The sequence below is a fragment of the Mastigoproctus giganteus genome, chromosome 7, assembly GCF_048544385.1.
Source record: "Mastigoproctus giganteus isolate SK-2022 chromosome 7, ASM4854438v1, whole genome shotgun sequence".
Classification (NCBI taxonomy): domain Eukaryota; kingdom Metazoa; phylum Arthropoda; class Arachnida; order Uropygi; family Thelyphonidae; genus Mastigoproctus; species Mastigoproctus giganteus.
Genome location: NC_143581.1, coordinates 164,171,340 through 164,188,340, shown reverse-complemented (window position 1 = coordinate 164,188,340; position 17,001 = coordinate 164,171,340). Strand labels below are relative to the sequence as shown.

The 17,001-nt window shown below is 40.1% G+C and overlaps 1 protein-coding gene across 3 annotated transcripts in view; it reads right to left on the bottom strand.

The window, feature by feature from the left end:
* The window catches only part of LOC150083311 (protein FAM193A-like), a 359,376-nt gene that overhangs the window by 267,788 nt on the left and 74,587 nt on the right, over window positions 1-17,001 (bottom strand). For all 3 annotated transcript variants that reach the window (XM_090377966.1, XM_090377967.1, XM_090377969.1), the window contains exon 4: window positions 6,086-6,166. In XM_090377966.1, coding sequence (XP_090234092.1) covers window positions 6,086-6,166 — 81 coding nt within the window. The remainder of the gene's footprint in view (window positions 1-6,085; window positions 6,167-17,001) is intronic.

The window sequence follows — 17,001 nt, the reverse complement described above, 5'->3', positions numbered from 1 at the left end:
TGTGTTATAGAGATTTTCCCATTGTGGCTCGAAAACGGATGTCCACGTGGGATGGTCCGGCAGGGACTTCAGCTTGAAGGCATATTGTAGAGACAACTGCATTCGTCGAAGCGACAAGGATGGTTCAGTTGCTTCGACATACAGACTTTGGACAGGTGATGTTCTGAATGCACCAGTAGCAATACAAATGGCTTGATGATGGATGGGGTCAAGCCAACGAACAGCGCTATTTCTGGCAGATGCATATACCTGAGACCCATAATCTAATTTTGAGCGTACAAGTGCACAGTATAGACGAAGGAGAGTGCATCGGTCTGCATCCCAAGAGGTAGAAGAGAGAGAGCGGAGAATGTTAAGCCCTCTTGTGCACTTTGTGCGTAGCTGACGAATGTGTTGGACAAATGTCAGCTTTTTGTCAAAAATGAGTCCCAGGAATTTTGCCTCTGATACAACTGGAATGGTGCTTTGTCCAAGTCATAATTCAGGCTCAGGGTGGAGGTTACATTTGCAACAAAAATGTACGCAAACGGTCTTCTTCGGTGAGAACCTGAAACCATTGGCCGTGGCCCAGGAGTTAAGACGGTCAATAGCTTGTTGCAGTTGTCTCTCAATAACCCTCATATTGCATGATTGAGAGAATATGCTGAAGTCATTGACGTAGAGTGCACTGTTTATAGTTGGAGGAAGTTGTTCAGAAATAGAATTTATTTTAATGGCAAAAAGCGTGACACTTAAAACAGATCCTTGTGGTACCCCCTCCTCTTGGCAAAAGGGCCGCGAAAGGGAGGATCCTACACGAACTTGGAAATAACGGTAGGATAAAAAATTTTTAATAAAAATGGGAAGGTGGCCTCTTAGACCGAGATTGTAAAGGTCTTTTAAAATACCAAATCTCCAAGTTGTGTCATACGCTTTTTCCATGTCAAAGAAGATGGACACCAAGTGTTCTCTTTTTAGGAAAGCATCTCGGATAGATGTTTCCAGTCTAATTAAGTGGTCCAGTGTGAACCTGTTTCTTCGGAAGCCGCACTGAAAGCAGGAGAGAAGGTCGTTCGATTCTAAATACCATAAGAGACGAGCATTGACCATTCTCTCCAATATTTTGCACAGACAGCTGGTCAGAGCAATGGGACGATAGTTTTTTGGACATTTAGGATCCTTTCCTGGCTTAGCAAAAGCAAGAATAGTTGCCTGGGGCCAGGTATCCGGAAAATGCTCTTCAAGGAAGAGTCTGTTGTACAGGAAGAGCACACGGTCCAAGGATTCTGGTGAAAGATGTTTGATCATTTCATAATGGATGTTGTCTGGTCCAACAGCGGTAGCCTTTGTACGGGCGAGTGCTGTTTTCAGCTCATTGATATTAAATGGCCAACTGTATGGGTGGGAACCCTTCGATGTGAATTTAAGGGCCTGTTTTTCAGTGTTGCACTTTAAGACCAGAAACTCTGGGGAGTAAGATGATGTTGCAGAAATGTTAGAAAATGTTTCCCCAAGAGCATTGGCTATTGCAGTAGAGTCTGCAATAGTACATCCATTATATTCAAGGACCGATGAGGGGTCTGCTGTGTATTTTCCCTTCATTTTCCGGATTTTTTCCCAGACCACCTTAGTGCTGGTCGTCTGGGTAATGGATGATGTGAAACGGATCCACGATTCCTTTTGACTCTGGCGGCGGATGTAGCGTGCTTTGGCTCGTGCACGTTTAAAGGCTAATAGGTTGACCGTGGTAGGATATCGTCGAAATATCCCCCAAGCTTTGTTTTGAGCCTTTTTAGCTGCTGTGCATTCTGGATTCCACCATAGTTTTGGAAAGGGAGGAAACCGTGTGGATGTTTTTGGAATCATAGTTGCAGCTGCATGGACAATATTTTCTGTTATGTACGTAACTGCATCATTGATAGGCTCCTGACTGACTGCAGAGTTGTCAAATTTTGCCAGGTGTTGAAAGGCACTCCAGTCGGCTTGATCAAACTTCCACCGCGGTAACCTAACAGGAAGACAAGGTCTCCCAGTAATTAAGGTGGTTATCACGGGGAAGTGATCACTTCCATACAGGTTCCCTTCTACCTCCCAAGTAAGTGACGAGAGAAGAGAAGACGAGCTGATAGAAAGATCAATGGCAGAAAACGCACGGGGGTAGGCATGTGGAAAAAGGTGTTTGTTCCCACATTAAGAAGGCAGAGGTCATTGTCAGTGAGCATACGCTCTATGACTCGTCCCCTTCTATTAATGCTAGCACTACCTCACAGGGTGTTATGTCCATTAAAGTTCCCAAGAAGTAAGAAAGGGGGAGGCAACTGCATTATGAGATCATCAAGGTCTTTCTGGAAGATGTCAGTACCAGGTGGCAAATATAGAGAGCAAACGGTTAGTAAAAACCCCACTGTTATTCGAGTTGCTACTGCCTCTATGCTGGTAGTAAGTCGCAGATGCTGAAAAGGGGTATGGTTGCCCACAAGGATTGCGTCTCCTCCATGAGCGGGGCCATCCCTAGTTCTATCCTTGCGAATGATAGTAACGTTATGCATCCTGGGGTCATCATTTGCCCTTAGGTAAGTCTCCTGTATGCAAAAGCAAGATGGTTTGTGCTTTTGCAGGAGTGCCTTGATGTCTTCTGCATTTTGCCGGAATCCACGACAATTCCATGGTAGGAATTTAGCCATTATTTTGGCTTGGTGGTTCCTTCAGGCGGCTTCCGAGGTGCTGAGGGCTTATTTTTGTCAGTCTTAGATTTATCCTTCCTGGGGAAGTATGGACACTGCCCCGTGTCCATATCCTCCTCAGTAAAGAGTTCCAAGACTGCTTCTTCTTGTACCACCTTCTCCTCAACATCCATTTTTTCCTGAGAACTAGGATGTACGTCTGATTTTTTATTCTTTTCTTCAGAAACTGATTTTCTAACTGGTGGGGCACTAGGAGGTACAGATATTGGAGTGGCAGCTGATTGGTCTTTTTGTGTGGGTTTTATTGAACTTAACAGGTAGCGAGCAATAGGAGTGAATGACTCCTTTGTTGGTATGGTCATTTCGGTCTGAGTTCCGATGGAACATCTCCCTGCTGCCTTCTGAGCGTAGGTTGGTTTATTTATATTTATAGGTTTCACCGTTTTCCTCGGCTCTTGATAAGATATGTTCAGCTCTGCCTTAAGTCGCTGAATTTCTTTTTCTTGTTTCCACCTCTGGCATGCCCTTGAGTAGGCCAGGTTGGTTTTGCAGCTGAACATGATGTTGTTTCGTGGTCCTTTGCGCCACACCGAGCGCATACAAGGGTTCCACGACAAGCCATCTGTGAGTGTCCGTATTTCTGGCACTTGAAGCACCGTAACGGATTTGGGATATACGGATGCACTGGGCAGTTAATATAGCCAGCTTTGATTTCATGAGGAAAAGTTGGTGAATTGAATGTTATTTCTAGTGGGAACTAATTTTCCATCCCTACGCATGGATATACGTTTAACAGCTGTCACTCCCTGTGGTTTTAACTCTGAACAGATTTCCTCTTCAGTTACATCCATCAGATCCCATTCCGCGATGACACCACGGGATGAGTTCAGTGTCTTGTGGGGGGTTATAGTGAGAGGCACTCCCCCGATAGATGTAGCACGGAGGAGCTGTTCTGAGTGTATATCACTTCTGGTTTCTACAAGTATGTCACCAGAACAAAGCCGTTTGACAGACTTAGGAGAGCCTGCCAACCCTTCCAAACCCTTCTGGATAAAGAAGGGTGACATTTTTCCTATAGGCTTCTCACTAGTTGAGTGAATTATCAGGAACCGAGGTGTAGGACTTGATATAACCTCCTAATTCTGTCTTTTTGCAGAAGTGACGTTCTCTTGGTCTACGGTAAAATTTTCGGTTAGGGACCGGGTTGGGGCCCAAGAAGAAATTAATTTATCAGGATTCATGTAGTTTTTTAAGTGGTTCAGTGCCCGGGCTCCCCACCTACCATGGAGCCCAAAGGGATGCCCACTACCCGGCATGCAATAAATGCGCTCGGGAGTGGAATGCCAGGGCTACCCAGACACCGTACCCGCACCGCCGCCAGCCTGAATCCTGTCCCTCGGACCATGAGGGTAGGGGCATAGCATTGACACGGTTGACCCTCGCAGGCGAGCCTACTAGCCGATTGATCCTAGCCGGGCCTTCCAGGACCTCCCGTCTTGTCGAAGCAGGGGCCAAAGTGGTGTATTGAAGCTGGGCCCCTCAACCACCAGGATCCCCCTTTCCGAATTTCCACTGGTCGCAGCGCACGGCAAACACGCCGGATTCCACTGATGTAAGCCTGGAACCTGGGCTGTGGGCATTGGATCCCAGTGATGCTAGTCTGGAAGTCCAGCAGCATCACTGGGAGGTACCCTCACCACATACAGGTGCCCACGTCGAGGGGTGTACAAAGGGATAATCACCTCCTTATCCCTGCGCTAGCAAATTCCTGTGTATCAATAACAAAAACCCACGAGCTCTCTGGGCAGCCTATCAGCACTGCTCAGAGAATTTAATACCTAACTGCACAAATATCCCTAGGTCTTTTTCATTTTCCACTACACTGAGTATAGTACCACACAGTATGATCTGCAATTTTTTTTCCCAGAAACACCATTTTCAAGTTGTTTTATCACTTTGAGCTTGTTAATGGTAGTTAAAGTAACGTGTTTTCTTTTTATTCCACTTTTCAATTCTTTAGAACCCATAATTATATAAAATATGTTAACTTATGTACATAGATATGTATAAAGTAGTATCCAAATGAAGTGATATAAGCAATAACATCCGTCTGACTCAGAGTCAACAATACTGAACAACATGCAAGGCAATGTAATGTATGTTCCATCTCTCTCTATGCAGTCAATCAACATGCAGCCTGAGTGATTCATCTGCCCTCCTAAATCCCGTGTGTCTTTCAAAGTATTCAACTGTGAACAGAATTTTTCATATTTTTATTCGGATTAACTGTAACTGGATTAGCGAGGGTTTACTGTATTTTGTTACACTAGTTATTTTTGAAAGATCTGTTTACATAGCATAAGAAAACAAGAAACCTGGTATTCTCTCGAAATAGCCATTACTTCGCAAGGAACCAACATACATAGTTTCAAATTTCACATGCTCTGAAGGTTGCCAAATTTAAAATAAGAATGAAAATGGAACTAATAGTATTGAATACACATAATGTTTCAAGTTTTTAATATTTATAGACATAAGCAAAAAATACGAGCACAATACGCAGTTTGAAATTTCATGCACTTAGTCTTTTAAATTAGAAAATGACTAAGACTTCTAATTTTTTTATGGCTAATATGTTACTTTTTTTAGCAAAATTAATATATTTTTGAAAATAAAATAAAAAATTTTATTTGGGTATTAAAAATTTTAATATTTTTTAAAAGTTAAAAAGTTACATAAGATAAGTATTGAAATCAATTAAGAAAATATGAAATATTGGCACTGTTCAAGCAGAATAAAAAAAAAGTGGGGCACCTGTCGTGTGCCCACTTTTTATTATTTCACAGTTTTTACTACAAATGTAAATGCCATCATTGCTGAATTAAGAACATTATCATTTTTTTAAAAGAAAAACCATATAATGAAATTGACAGTGGTTTCCCTCTTACTAAAAATGAACTGTATATTTGCAACAATAGTTTGAATAAAACCACACAACGGCAGTTGAATTAAGAACATTATCATTTTTTTAAAAGAAAAACTATATAATGAAATTGACAGTGGTTTCCCTCTTACTAAAAATGAACTGTATATTTGCACCAATAGTTTGAATAAACCACACAACGGCAGTAATAAAGTTTGACCCTGTGACAGAACATTTTGTATGGCGAGATGATGAAATCTACTAGTGGTAGTACTTCCTCTTCATTTTATTTTGAATTTTGTTAGTCTCTAATGCACACATACCTACTGGAAGTTTCCTAGTAATTCTTTTCACAAGGAAAGGAAAGCATTCATAAAATGCAGATATGCTAGTAGAATATATGGATGGCTGACAATAATACATAGGTATGATGGTTTAATTCAGTTTATAAATAAAACTGGAAAATTTTACTGTTTACAAAGAATTCATTTACACTTACCAGAAAAACTGGTCCAACAGGCCTCTTCTGCTGATCCAATTCCACTTTCTTTTTACATTCAAGACAGACCCATAATGATGACTGAAATTGAAAATATTTAGCTACAGATAATCACTTCAAATGCCAATTCAGTTCAATTCAATTCATGGAAATATTTAGCTAGCTACAGTTTGGTGTGACATAAGCACTGTGAAAGCAAAAATAAGAGTAGGAGTGTGTTATAGGCCTAATGACTCGAATGAGTACAATGAACAATTGTACAGAGAAATAGAGTGTGCTAGTAAATCAGAATGTCTAATAATGGGGGATTTTAACTTCTCAGATACTGACTGGAACTTGTGGATTGGTCACTCACACACTAGTAAGACTTTTGTGGATTTATTGGATGATTGTTTTCTGCAGCAGCATGTTCGAGAGGCAACCAGAGGCAGTAATACTCTTGATCTGGTTATCAGCAGTGATCATTCGTGTATTAAGAATTGGCAGATAAAGGAACCATTAGGTGGCAGTGATCACAGTGTACCGATGTGGGATTTACTTAAAGATATAATTACCATCAGGGGTAAAAGGAAGGATTTTGCTTTTGTAAAGGTGACTACAGAGGTCTCAGACAGTTTTTAAATTCTGTACAGTGGGATCAACTGACGATGTTACCAACAGTAAATTCTAAGTGGGAGCATTCAAGGAATTAATCATGGAAGCTACTAAAAGTTTCATACCTATTAAGAAATATTGTTCAAGGTTTAGGCCTAAATGGTTATCAAATGAACTAATGAGACTCGTGACAGAGAAGAAAAATGCATGAGATGCATATAAATTATCAAGCGACTCAGAAGCCTATGGCAGATATAAGCTGGTCTGTAATCAGTTCACAAAGGAGGTTAGGCAGGCGAAGGCAGATTACGAGAAATCTTTGGCAAAAGATGCTAAGAAAAACAGCAAGAATTTCTTTACTTATATAAACGCTAAAAGGAAGAGGATGAATCTGATTGGTCCACTTGATATCGATGGTTCGACTGTTGATGATCCTGCTCAGATAGCAAACTGAATGAGTATTTTGCATCTACATTCACACATGAGGAGTTATTAAGGTTTGAAAATGCCACAAGGTTATCAAATTGTAGCAGGGTGCTTAATGATTTTGTAATAACTGAGAGCAAAGTGGAGGAGAAATTGCTGAAGTTAAACATAAGAAAGGCACCTGGGGTGGATGGGATCTATCCAGTTATATTAAAGGAGGCAGCAAACCAACTAAGCAAGCCCTTAGCCGTAATTATGAGAGCATCCTTGGACTCGGGGAAGATCCCCAGGGACCGGAGATGTGCAAATGTATCCCCAATTCACAAAGGGGGATCGAAGTGTGACACAAGTAATTACAGACCAGTTAGTTTAACTTCTGTTCTGGGTAAGATAATGGAGTCACTGGTTAAAGATGCATTGCAGGATCATTTAGACAAGACTGCAGCAATAATTCAGACACAGCATGGGATTGGTGAGGAGAATGAAGGGATCCTCTTACCAAGAGAGGCTTAAGTTCTGCAAATTACAGTGGCTAGAGACTAGGCACTTGCAAAGTGATCTGATTGAGGTGTATAAGGCCTTGAATGGGTTGAGCACGCTGAATTCTGATGGGATCCTTCCACTTGTTCAGATTATGAACCTAAGGGGGCATAAATTCAAATTAAGAAAAAACAGATGTAGAATAGATGTGTGGAAATTTGCCTTTAGCCAGCGGGTGGTTAATTGCTGGAACAAACTTCCATCTGTCATTGTGGAAGTTGATAGGTTAAATAAATTTAAGGGGGAACTGGACAGGCATTTGGAGGGAATGGTGTGATTTTTTTTTTTGGCTGATGCTGCATAAGCTCATACACTTTCTTTCTTGCATCACATGCCGCCACTACTACTACTCACATGCACCCACACACTAATGCATGTTGTGTGAGTGTGTGCGTGCATGTGTGCACAAGCACACTAATAGGCACAATTTTGAAATTCTAATCATTCAGGAGTTAACACGCTAGAATTCTTTTTTGGAATTATAGCATGTTAACTTTTTAAGGAAAAGAATATTCTGGGATATTTCACTAGAGGAAAATATTTATAATAAAAAATCATAACAATTGTTCAAAATACTTCATTAATGACAAACAATTCAACTATTTCAATGACCTAAACAAGGCTGCTCTAAACTTAGTGAAGCAAAGCAGAGAAATCTCAATTTATAAACAGCCTTTACAAACTTCCAATCTTAGGAACCATTATTTGACTGTGATAACTTGTTAAAAGATCCCTCCATGAAAGTGCAACAGACTAGCATATTACCCATTATTTTCCTGAGTTTTTACATTTACCCATTTTTATCCTACCATCATCATTCTAAATGTGACTCCTATAATAAACAAATAAATCAATGATCTTGATAAACAGCCTTCTACAAAATACCATATACAGGGTGTCTCAAAAATATTGGTACAAACGTTTAGGGGAGGTAAGTAACATCTAAAGGAATGTGAATCGCATAGGAACCCATAACTGGAAACGTCACCGTAAGTCAGTACACGGCGCTGTTCATCAGTTCTTGAGAGGGAAAATTTCTGGTTTACTCATTCAAGCAGTAGTCGCCGCACGAACAGCATGCATCGATATGCGAACTGTGAGCTGGCACACATGCACCTAGTGTATGGATTAGCAGAGGGGCCCCTACATGGTATGCACCCCCATGTAGCGCAACATCGCTTCGCAATAAATGTGTGGGCAGGTATGGTCGGTGACTGCTTAGTCGGTCCATACCTGTTACCATCCCGCATGAACTCCGCTAAATATCGGATCTTTCTTGAACGAGTTCTACCAGGGTTACTTGACGATGTTCCAGCAAATGTGAGATGAAGCATTTGGTTTCAACATGACGGGGCGCCTGCCCATTATGGAAGGTGTGTTCATGACCATTTGAACAGGCATTTTGGGTGTTGATGGATTGGCCGTGGTGGACACGTTGCCTGGCCCCCACGCTCACCTGATTTATCGAGCCTTGATTTCTTTCGTGGGGGGGCCCTCAAATCTATCATGTATGAATCGCCTGTGGAGACGGAAATGGATCTCGTGGCGAGACTCGTCTGCGCTGCTGCTACTGTCAAAGAAACTCCAGGTGTGTTTGACCGTGTCCGCCAATCCATGCTGTGACGGTGTCACGAATGCATCGCATCTCATACTCCATTGTTAATATTATGTCAAATAAATGTTTGCCACTAATTACTGTCTTGTGTCATTTCTGCTACTACTTTCCCGTGACATTTCCAGTTATGGGTTCCTATGCGATTCACATTACTTTAGATGTTACCTACCTCCCCTAAACGTTTGTACCAATATTTTTGAGACACCCTGTATACAGTATGCAGCCTTCTACAAAATACCATTCAAGGCATAGGCCAGAGATAATATTCAAATTGGGGGTATAAAAGTGAGTAGTTATAAACATTTTGGTTATATTTACAGTTGAAGCTCTTTATAGCGACCCTCTTTTTAACATCCTCTTATCATCTTGTGCAAACAAATATGAGAATGATCATTGTCATTTTTAATTTTTGTTTCTTTTAAGTTTTAAAATTTGTAAATTGTTCAACTCTGGATGGATATCAGATGAACTGATAAGACTTGTGGCAAAGAAGAAAAATTTATAACGTCCTATGTGGATGGTCCTGGCCAATTTCATTATCCTAATGCTATTTTATGAACAATCGATATAATGGCCTTCCGATATAACGACCATTTTCTCATTCCCCTGGGTGGTTGTTATATTGACTGTATATACTCAGTTGTGTAAAGTTATTTAATAGAAGGATTACATTCAACTCCTTTAGTTGGCTTAAGCAATTGAATTCTGAAAACTGAACATTGTCATTAAATTATGCATTTCTGCTCTTACAACACACACACACTCTCTCTCTCTCTCTCTCTCTCAAAAAATCTTTGTATAAAGCAATGGTTAAGCCACATCTTGAATACTGCATACAGGATAGGAAGCCTCATTTTAGGAAAGACATGAATCTGTTGGAACAGATGCAGAGAAGGGCAAAAAGATTAATGAGGAGAATAGGGTTCTCTTTCCAAGAAAGGTTTCAGTTCTGAAAATCAGAGCATCTGGAGACATGGCACTTGTGACATCTGATTGAGGCGTTTAAGGAGGTGAATGGATTGAGTAAGCTAAATACCAATAGCATCCTTCCTCTTGCTGAGACAACACACATGAAGGGGAATAAACTTAAATTGAGGATGCATGGTTTCAGAACAGATGTGTGGAAATTTCTTTCAGCCAGCAGGTAGTTTATTGTTGGAACAAACTTCCATCTGGTGTTGTGGAGTGGACAGTCTGAATAAATTCAAGGAAGAACTAGTAAAATTATTAGAGGGAATCTAGAAGTGACATGGAACTTTTCTTTTTCTCTTTTTTCCTGAAGCTGCATAAGCTTGCTTTCTTGCATCAACTGGAACTACTAATACTAAAGTGTGCAGATAGTCCAATCTTACAGTTCATTTAAATCTCCATCATTTGGTTACAAATTTCAGTCCATCTCTAAAAGGTCAGCATGCCAGTATTTCACATGTAATATATTAACTTTGTTTGATTACAAAATATCAGAAAGTGAAATTATTTTTGCTAGGTAATAATAAATTTCAGGAAAAAAATAAATAAATAAATGCACCTTCATGTAACCCCAAAACACTATAAGAATGCCACTGGATCATACAACACATACGAGACTATCAAGGAATATTAAGAATACTAAGTAAGCTCAGTAGTTTTACTGTGATACACACCTTAACTAGGAGGCAGTTTGTAGGAATTTGTGTCTATATCCTCTTTGATGAATTTGTAAAATCACAATCAAGAGCCTGAATGGTAGGCAGCATCTCTTTTAGGAGGAACCTACCCAATAGCACCTATCTGATAGGATGTGCCATGTTCAGGGGGAATGAAGGTTAAATAATTCTTCCCTTGAATATCAGGAGGACTGTGGATATGCTGACAAACAAAAATGAGAATAATCATTCTTGTTTTTAATTTTTATTTATACAAAGGGGTATCAAAAATTTCGTACCATGATCTAGATAAAACATCAGTAGGAAGAAGCTGTTTTTAATATAAGTTGTCTACATATTCAATAACTACCATATGAAATTTCATCCTGTAGGTGATCGTACACCAGCGGTGGAGCCCAGAATCTGAGGAAGGATGCTATGGTTGACGAAGTGGAGTATCGAGCAGTGATCAAGTTCCTGCATTTGCAGGGCAAGAAATCTCAGGAAATTGATGAAGAAATGAAAGCTGTGTATGGGCAGAATTGTCCATCCTATGACACTGTAAAAAAGAGGAAACAGGAGTTCCAGTGCAGTCATACAAGTGTCTTTGACAAGCCAAGAGAAGGAAGGCCAACATCCGCAGACAATGAGATGGTTGCAAAGGTTGAGCAGCTGGTGCTGAGTGAGAGACGTGTGACAATTCATTTCATGGCAAATGCAGTGGGAATTAGTTATGGGTCTGCCCACAGCATTTTACATGACCATCTGCACATGTAAGGTGTCTGCATGATGGGTTCCAAGATTGCTGACACCTTTGCAGAGGCAATGTTCTCGCCAACTGTTGAATTTGTGCTACTGCAGCACCCACCCTATTCTCCTGACCTAGCACCATCAGACTTTTTGTTTCGAGAAATTAAGACACCATTGCATGGACACAGCTTTGATTCATCTCAGGAAGTCATCAATGAAGTGGAATCGTGGTTTCAAGCAAAAAGTGCAGACTTCTATGATCAAGGCATTAAACAACTGATCCACAGATGGGAGAAATGCATTACTATACATAGAAAGTATATGGAAAAGGATTAAAGTTCCTGTGAAGTTTCACCTTGTAAGGGTATGAACTTTCTGATACCCCCTCGTATCACCTTGTACAAACAAATATGAGAATAATCATTGTCATTTTTAATTTTTGTTTCTTTTAAGTTTTAAAATTTGTAAATTGTTCAACTCTGGATGGATATCAGATGAACTGATAAGACTTGTGGCAGAGAAGAAAAATTTGTAAATTGTTGAACTCTGGATGGATATCAGATGAACTGATAAGACTTGTGGCAGAGAAGAAAAATTTGTGGGATGCACATAAATTATCAGGTGATACAGAAGTCTATGATATATGCAGGGTTATTCAAAATGAAGTCTGGGGTTTCAGAATTTTTTTTTTTGGGAAAGCGCATGTGTCAATCATTTGTAGCCATCTCGAAAGAACGCATAATATCTCAAGTATCGTTCCCACGCTCGCAATGTTTGGTATGCTGCACAGTTAACCACCAGGTGGCGTTGGACGCATACCGCCATGCAGTCGTTCGTTTGCCTGTGACGCCAATTCCGCTCTGTTGCGACATGGCTTCGGAACGTAATTAGAAAGCTTTTACTGTGTTGGAGTTTCATGTAAGTAAATCTGTTACCATTGTGCAATGCCACTTTCGGTAAAAATTTAAGAAAGATCCGCCGACGGACAAGACAATTAAACTATGGTATACGCAGTTTAAGGAGACAGGATGTCTGTGCAAGGGAAAAAGTCCCAGTCGCTCGCCCGTATCAGATGCTAATGTGGAACGCATTAGGGAAACTTTTCTAAGGAGCACAAGGAAATCCACTACGAGGGCAAGCAAAGACCTTCACATCCCACAAACTACAGTTTGGCGTGTTTTGCAGAAGCGATTAGTAATGAAACCATATCGTCTAACCCTGTTGCAGTCTTTGAAACCAGATGATCTGTGCACGAGGAGTAACTTTTGCACTGCACTGCAGAGCTGCATGGAACAAGATGACACGTTTGCTGACAGAGTGATTTTTTCTGATGAATCGACCTTCCATTTGTCGGGGAAAGTGAATAAGCAGAATGTGCGATTTTGGGGGACATCAAATCCGCATACACATGTGGAACACGAGCGGGACTCTCCAAAAGTAAATGTCTTTTGCGCCATATCTCAAAGGAAAGTTTACGGTCCATTTTACTTTTGTGAAAAGATTGTGACTGGGGAGATTTATCTGGATTTATTATGCTTATGGCTTCTACCCCAACTACAGGACGATAGTGCAAACTTCATCCTACAGCAAGATAGTGCCCCATGTCACTTCCATCACATAGTCCGGAATTTTTTAAACCGCCATTTACCGCAGCGATGGATCGGACATGGAAGTGCTGCAGATCAGCAGATCGAATCCTGGCCGCCTTGGTCTCTCGACCTAACGCCATGCGATTTCTTCCTGTGGGGTTTCGTAAAGGATAACGTTTTTGTGCCTCCCTTACCTGCGACTATACCAGAACTGAAAGCTTGGATCACCAAAATCATTGACAGCATCACTCCTGGCTTACTAAGCCGTGTGTGGGAAGAATTCCTTTTCCGAGTTGATGTCTGCCGGATCACTAAAGGCTCTCACATTGAACATTTATGAGGTATGTAAAAAAACTTCATTACTATACTTGCATTCTGGAAATATTTCTTTCTTGCTATGTCTGCTCATGTGTGTACAGGAAATGTTTGAAACCCCGGACTTCATTTTGAATAACCCTGTATAAACTAGTCTGTAACGAAGTGACAAAATTGGTTAGGCAAGCTACAGCAGATAAGAAGTCTCTGGCAAAGACTTCTATTCTTATATTGACACAGTTGTCTTTTTTTTTCTTTCTTTTTTTTTTTTGTTAGTTGTTGGCACATCGGCTTCTGTGGCTATAATGCACCTCCCAAAGTTTTTGCATTTTACTCTAATCCAAGCCCGAGGTGGGATTCGAACCCGCGACCTTTGGGTTGACAGGCAGGCACTTTACCCATCTGGCTAGCCAGTCGGCGACACATTTGTCCACTTGATGCCAATGGTAACTGTTGATGATGTTGTTGGCAAATTCAATAGGTATTTTTCATCTACATTCACACATAAGAAATTCTTTAGGGGGGGGATGCCAGAAGTTTATCAAACTCCAGTGTGGAGCTAAATGACTTTATGATAGCTGAAAGGAAAGTGAAGGAGAAAGTGTTAAAGCTGGACATAAAAAAGGCACCTGGTGTAGACAGAATCTATACAATTATATTAAGGGAGCCAGCAAAGGAGGTAGGCAAACTGTTAGCCATAATTATGAGAGCATCCTTGTATTTGGAGAAGGTCCCTATGGACTGAAGATGTGCAAATGTATCTCCAATTTATAAAGGGGATCAAAAGGTGATGAGTAATTACAAACCTGTTAGCTTAACGTCTGTTCCAGGGAAATTAATAGAATTGCTGGTTAAAGAAGTAATGTAGGGTCACCTGGACAGGCATGCCATTATACTGTAATCTCAGCATGGATTTATCAAGGGGTGGTCTTGTCTAACAAATCTCACAGGTTACTATGATGCAAAAAATAATTTTGTATATCATATACTCGAATTTCATGAAGACTTTTGATACTGCTGTACAAACTGGAGCAATGTGTCATTGAGGGCAAGCTACTACTATGGATAAAGGGATGGTTAAGTGGAAGAAGACAGAGTAGTTATCAATGGGCACTGCTCTTCATGGACTAATGTAATTAGTGGAGTTCCCCAGGGTTCAGTGCTGGATCCATTGTTGTTTTTAATATTTATCAATGATACTGATGAAGGTATATCAGGCTTAATGTCTAAGTTTGCAGATTATACAAATGTTGACAAAGTCGTTAACAACAGTCATCAGGGTATGCTATTGCAACAAGATTTAGGAAAATTGCATTGATGGGCTGAGAAATGGCAATTAAAGTTTAACATTGACAAATGCAAGGTGCTGCATATGGATAGCAGCAATTCTTGAGTGTAACTTATCAGCTGTGTGGTACTGCACTCAGGGTAGTGGAAAATGAAAAAGACCTGGGGTATTGAGCAGTCAGATATAAAATTCTCTCAACAATGCAGACATGCTGCCACGGCAGTTCATGGGGTTTGTTGGAAGTCATTATCCCTTTGTACAAGGCCATGGTTAGGCCACATCTTGAGTACTGTATACAGGTCTGGAGGCCCCAATTTAGGAAGGATGTAGATCTGCTGGAATGGGTGCAGAGAAGAGCAACCATATTGGTGAAAGGAACAAAAGGTTGCTCTTACCCAGAAAGGTTGTCCTGCAAATTGCAGTGTCTGGAGACTAGGCACATGTAAGGAGATCTCATTGAGTTGTTTAAGGACTTGAATGGATTGAGTAAGCTAAATGTTAATGGCATTCTTCCTCATGCTGAGACCACACACATGCGTGGTCATAAATTCAAGCTGAGGAAGGATGGTTGCAGGACAGATGTGTCAAAGTTTGCCTTCAGCCAGCTGGTGGTTGATCACTGAATCAAACTTCTATCCGTTGTTGTGGAAGTAAGTGGTGTGAATAAATTAAAGGAAGAATTAGATAAATTCTTGGAGTATGGATAGATGAAGTGTGTCGGTTTCTTTTTTTTTTTTTTTCTTTTCTATTGGCTAATGCTTTATAAGCTTGCTTTCTTGCATCATTTAACACTTCCAGTAATAGCTTAAAAAAGAGAATTTCTTGTATTGAAACAATTCTATTAAATTTAATAATAAATGTATTATTTAATAGATTTTAAGTATAATCTTTAATTACATCATTTCTTCACTTAAAATACAAATCTTAGTAAGCCACATCTCTTACAGGCACAGAGGATCACAGAAATAAGATCTAATCAAAATTGCATAAGCTTAAGATGTCTGTACTGTTATAAAGCCTAGTTCTGCAAAAATAATAATGATACAAATATATCTCACAATGACATTTCAAAATAAGACACTTGAAAATTAACACCAATATTTAATTTGCAATAACCCTCAACTCGTTCACACTTCTACAACAACACATGGAATTTTGTTCCAACAGGCAACTACCTGCTGGCTGAAGGCAAACCACTGCACATCTATCCTGCAACCATCCTTCCTCAATTTGAATTCATGTACCATTATGTGTGTAGTCTGAGCAAGAGGAAGAATGTCATCAGCAATGAGCTTGCTCAATCCATTCAAAGGCTTAAAACACCTCAATCAGATCACTGTGCAGGTGCCTAGTCTCCAGATGCTGCAATTCACAGAAATGAAGCCTGTCTTGGTAAGACTACCCTTTTGTTCCTTTCAATCCTGTTGTCCTTCTCTGCACCTGTTCCAGCAGATCTACATTCTTCCTAAAATAAGGCCTCCAGTCCTATATGCAGTACTCAAGATATGGCCTAACCACTACCTTATACAAGGGAATAATCATCTCCTAGTCCCTGCTAGCAATGTTCCTGTATATCATAGACAAATCCCTATAAGTTGTCCTGGTAGCCTCTGTTCACTGCTCAATCTATATGTGCAAATTACTATTGGATCTTTTTTATTTTCCATTATTCACAGAATAGTACCACACAGTTGTTATGTTAATCTGGCAATACTGCTACCCATATGCAGTACTGTGCCTTTGTTTATGTTAAATTTAAACTGATATTTCTCAGCCCATGTGCCTAATTTTTCTAGATCTTGTTGCAGTAGCTTACCATCATTACTATCTTAATCATTCTGCCAATTTTTGTATTATCTGCAAACTTTAGACATTAAGCCTGATATACCTTCATCAATATCATTAATAAATATAGAAACAACTATCAGCCCAGCACTGAATCCTTGGGAGCCCAATAATAACATTAGTCCATAAAGGGCAGTGTCCATCAAAAACAACTCTGTCTTCTCCCACTCAACTATATCTTTATCCAGACAAGTAACTTGTCCTTAATGCCATAATGCTCTCATTTCTACAGCAATCTTTTTGTGTAACACTATTACAAGCTTTCCTGAAATCCTAATATATGATATCAAAATTAATTTTTGCATCCAGTTCCTTTGTTACTGTATCAT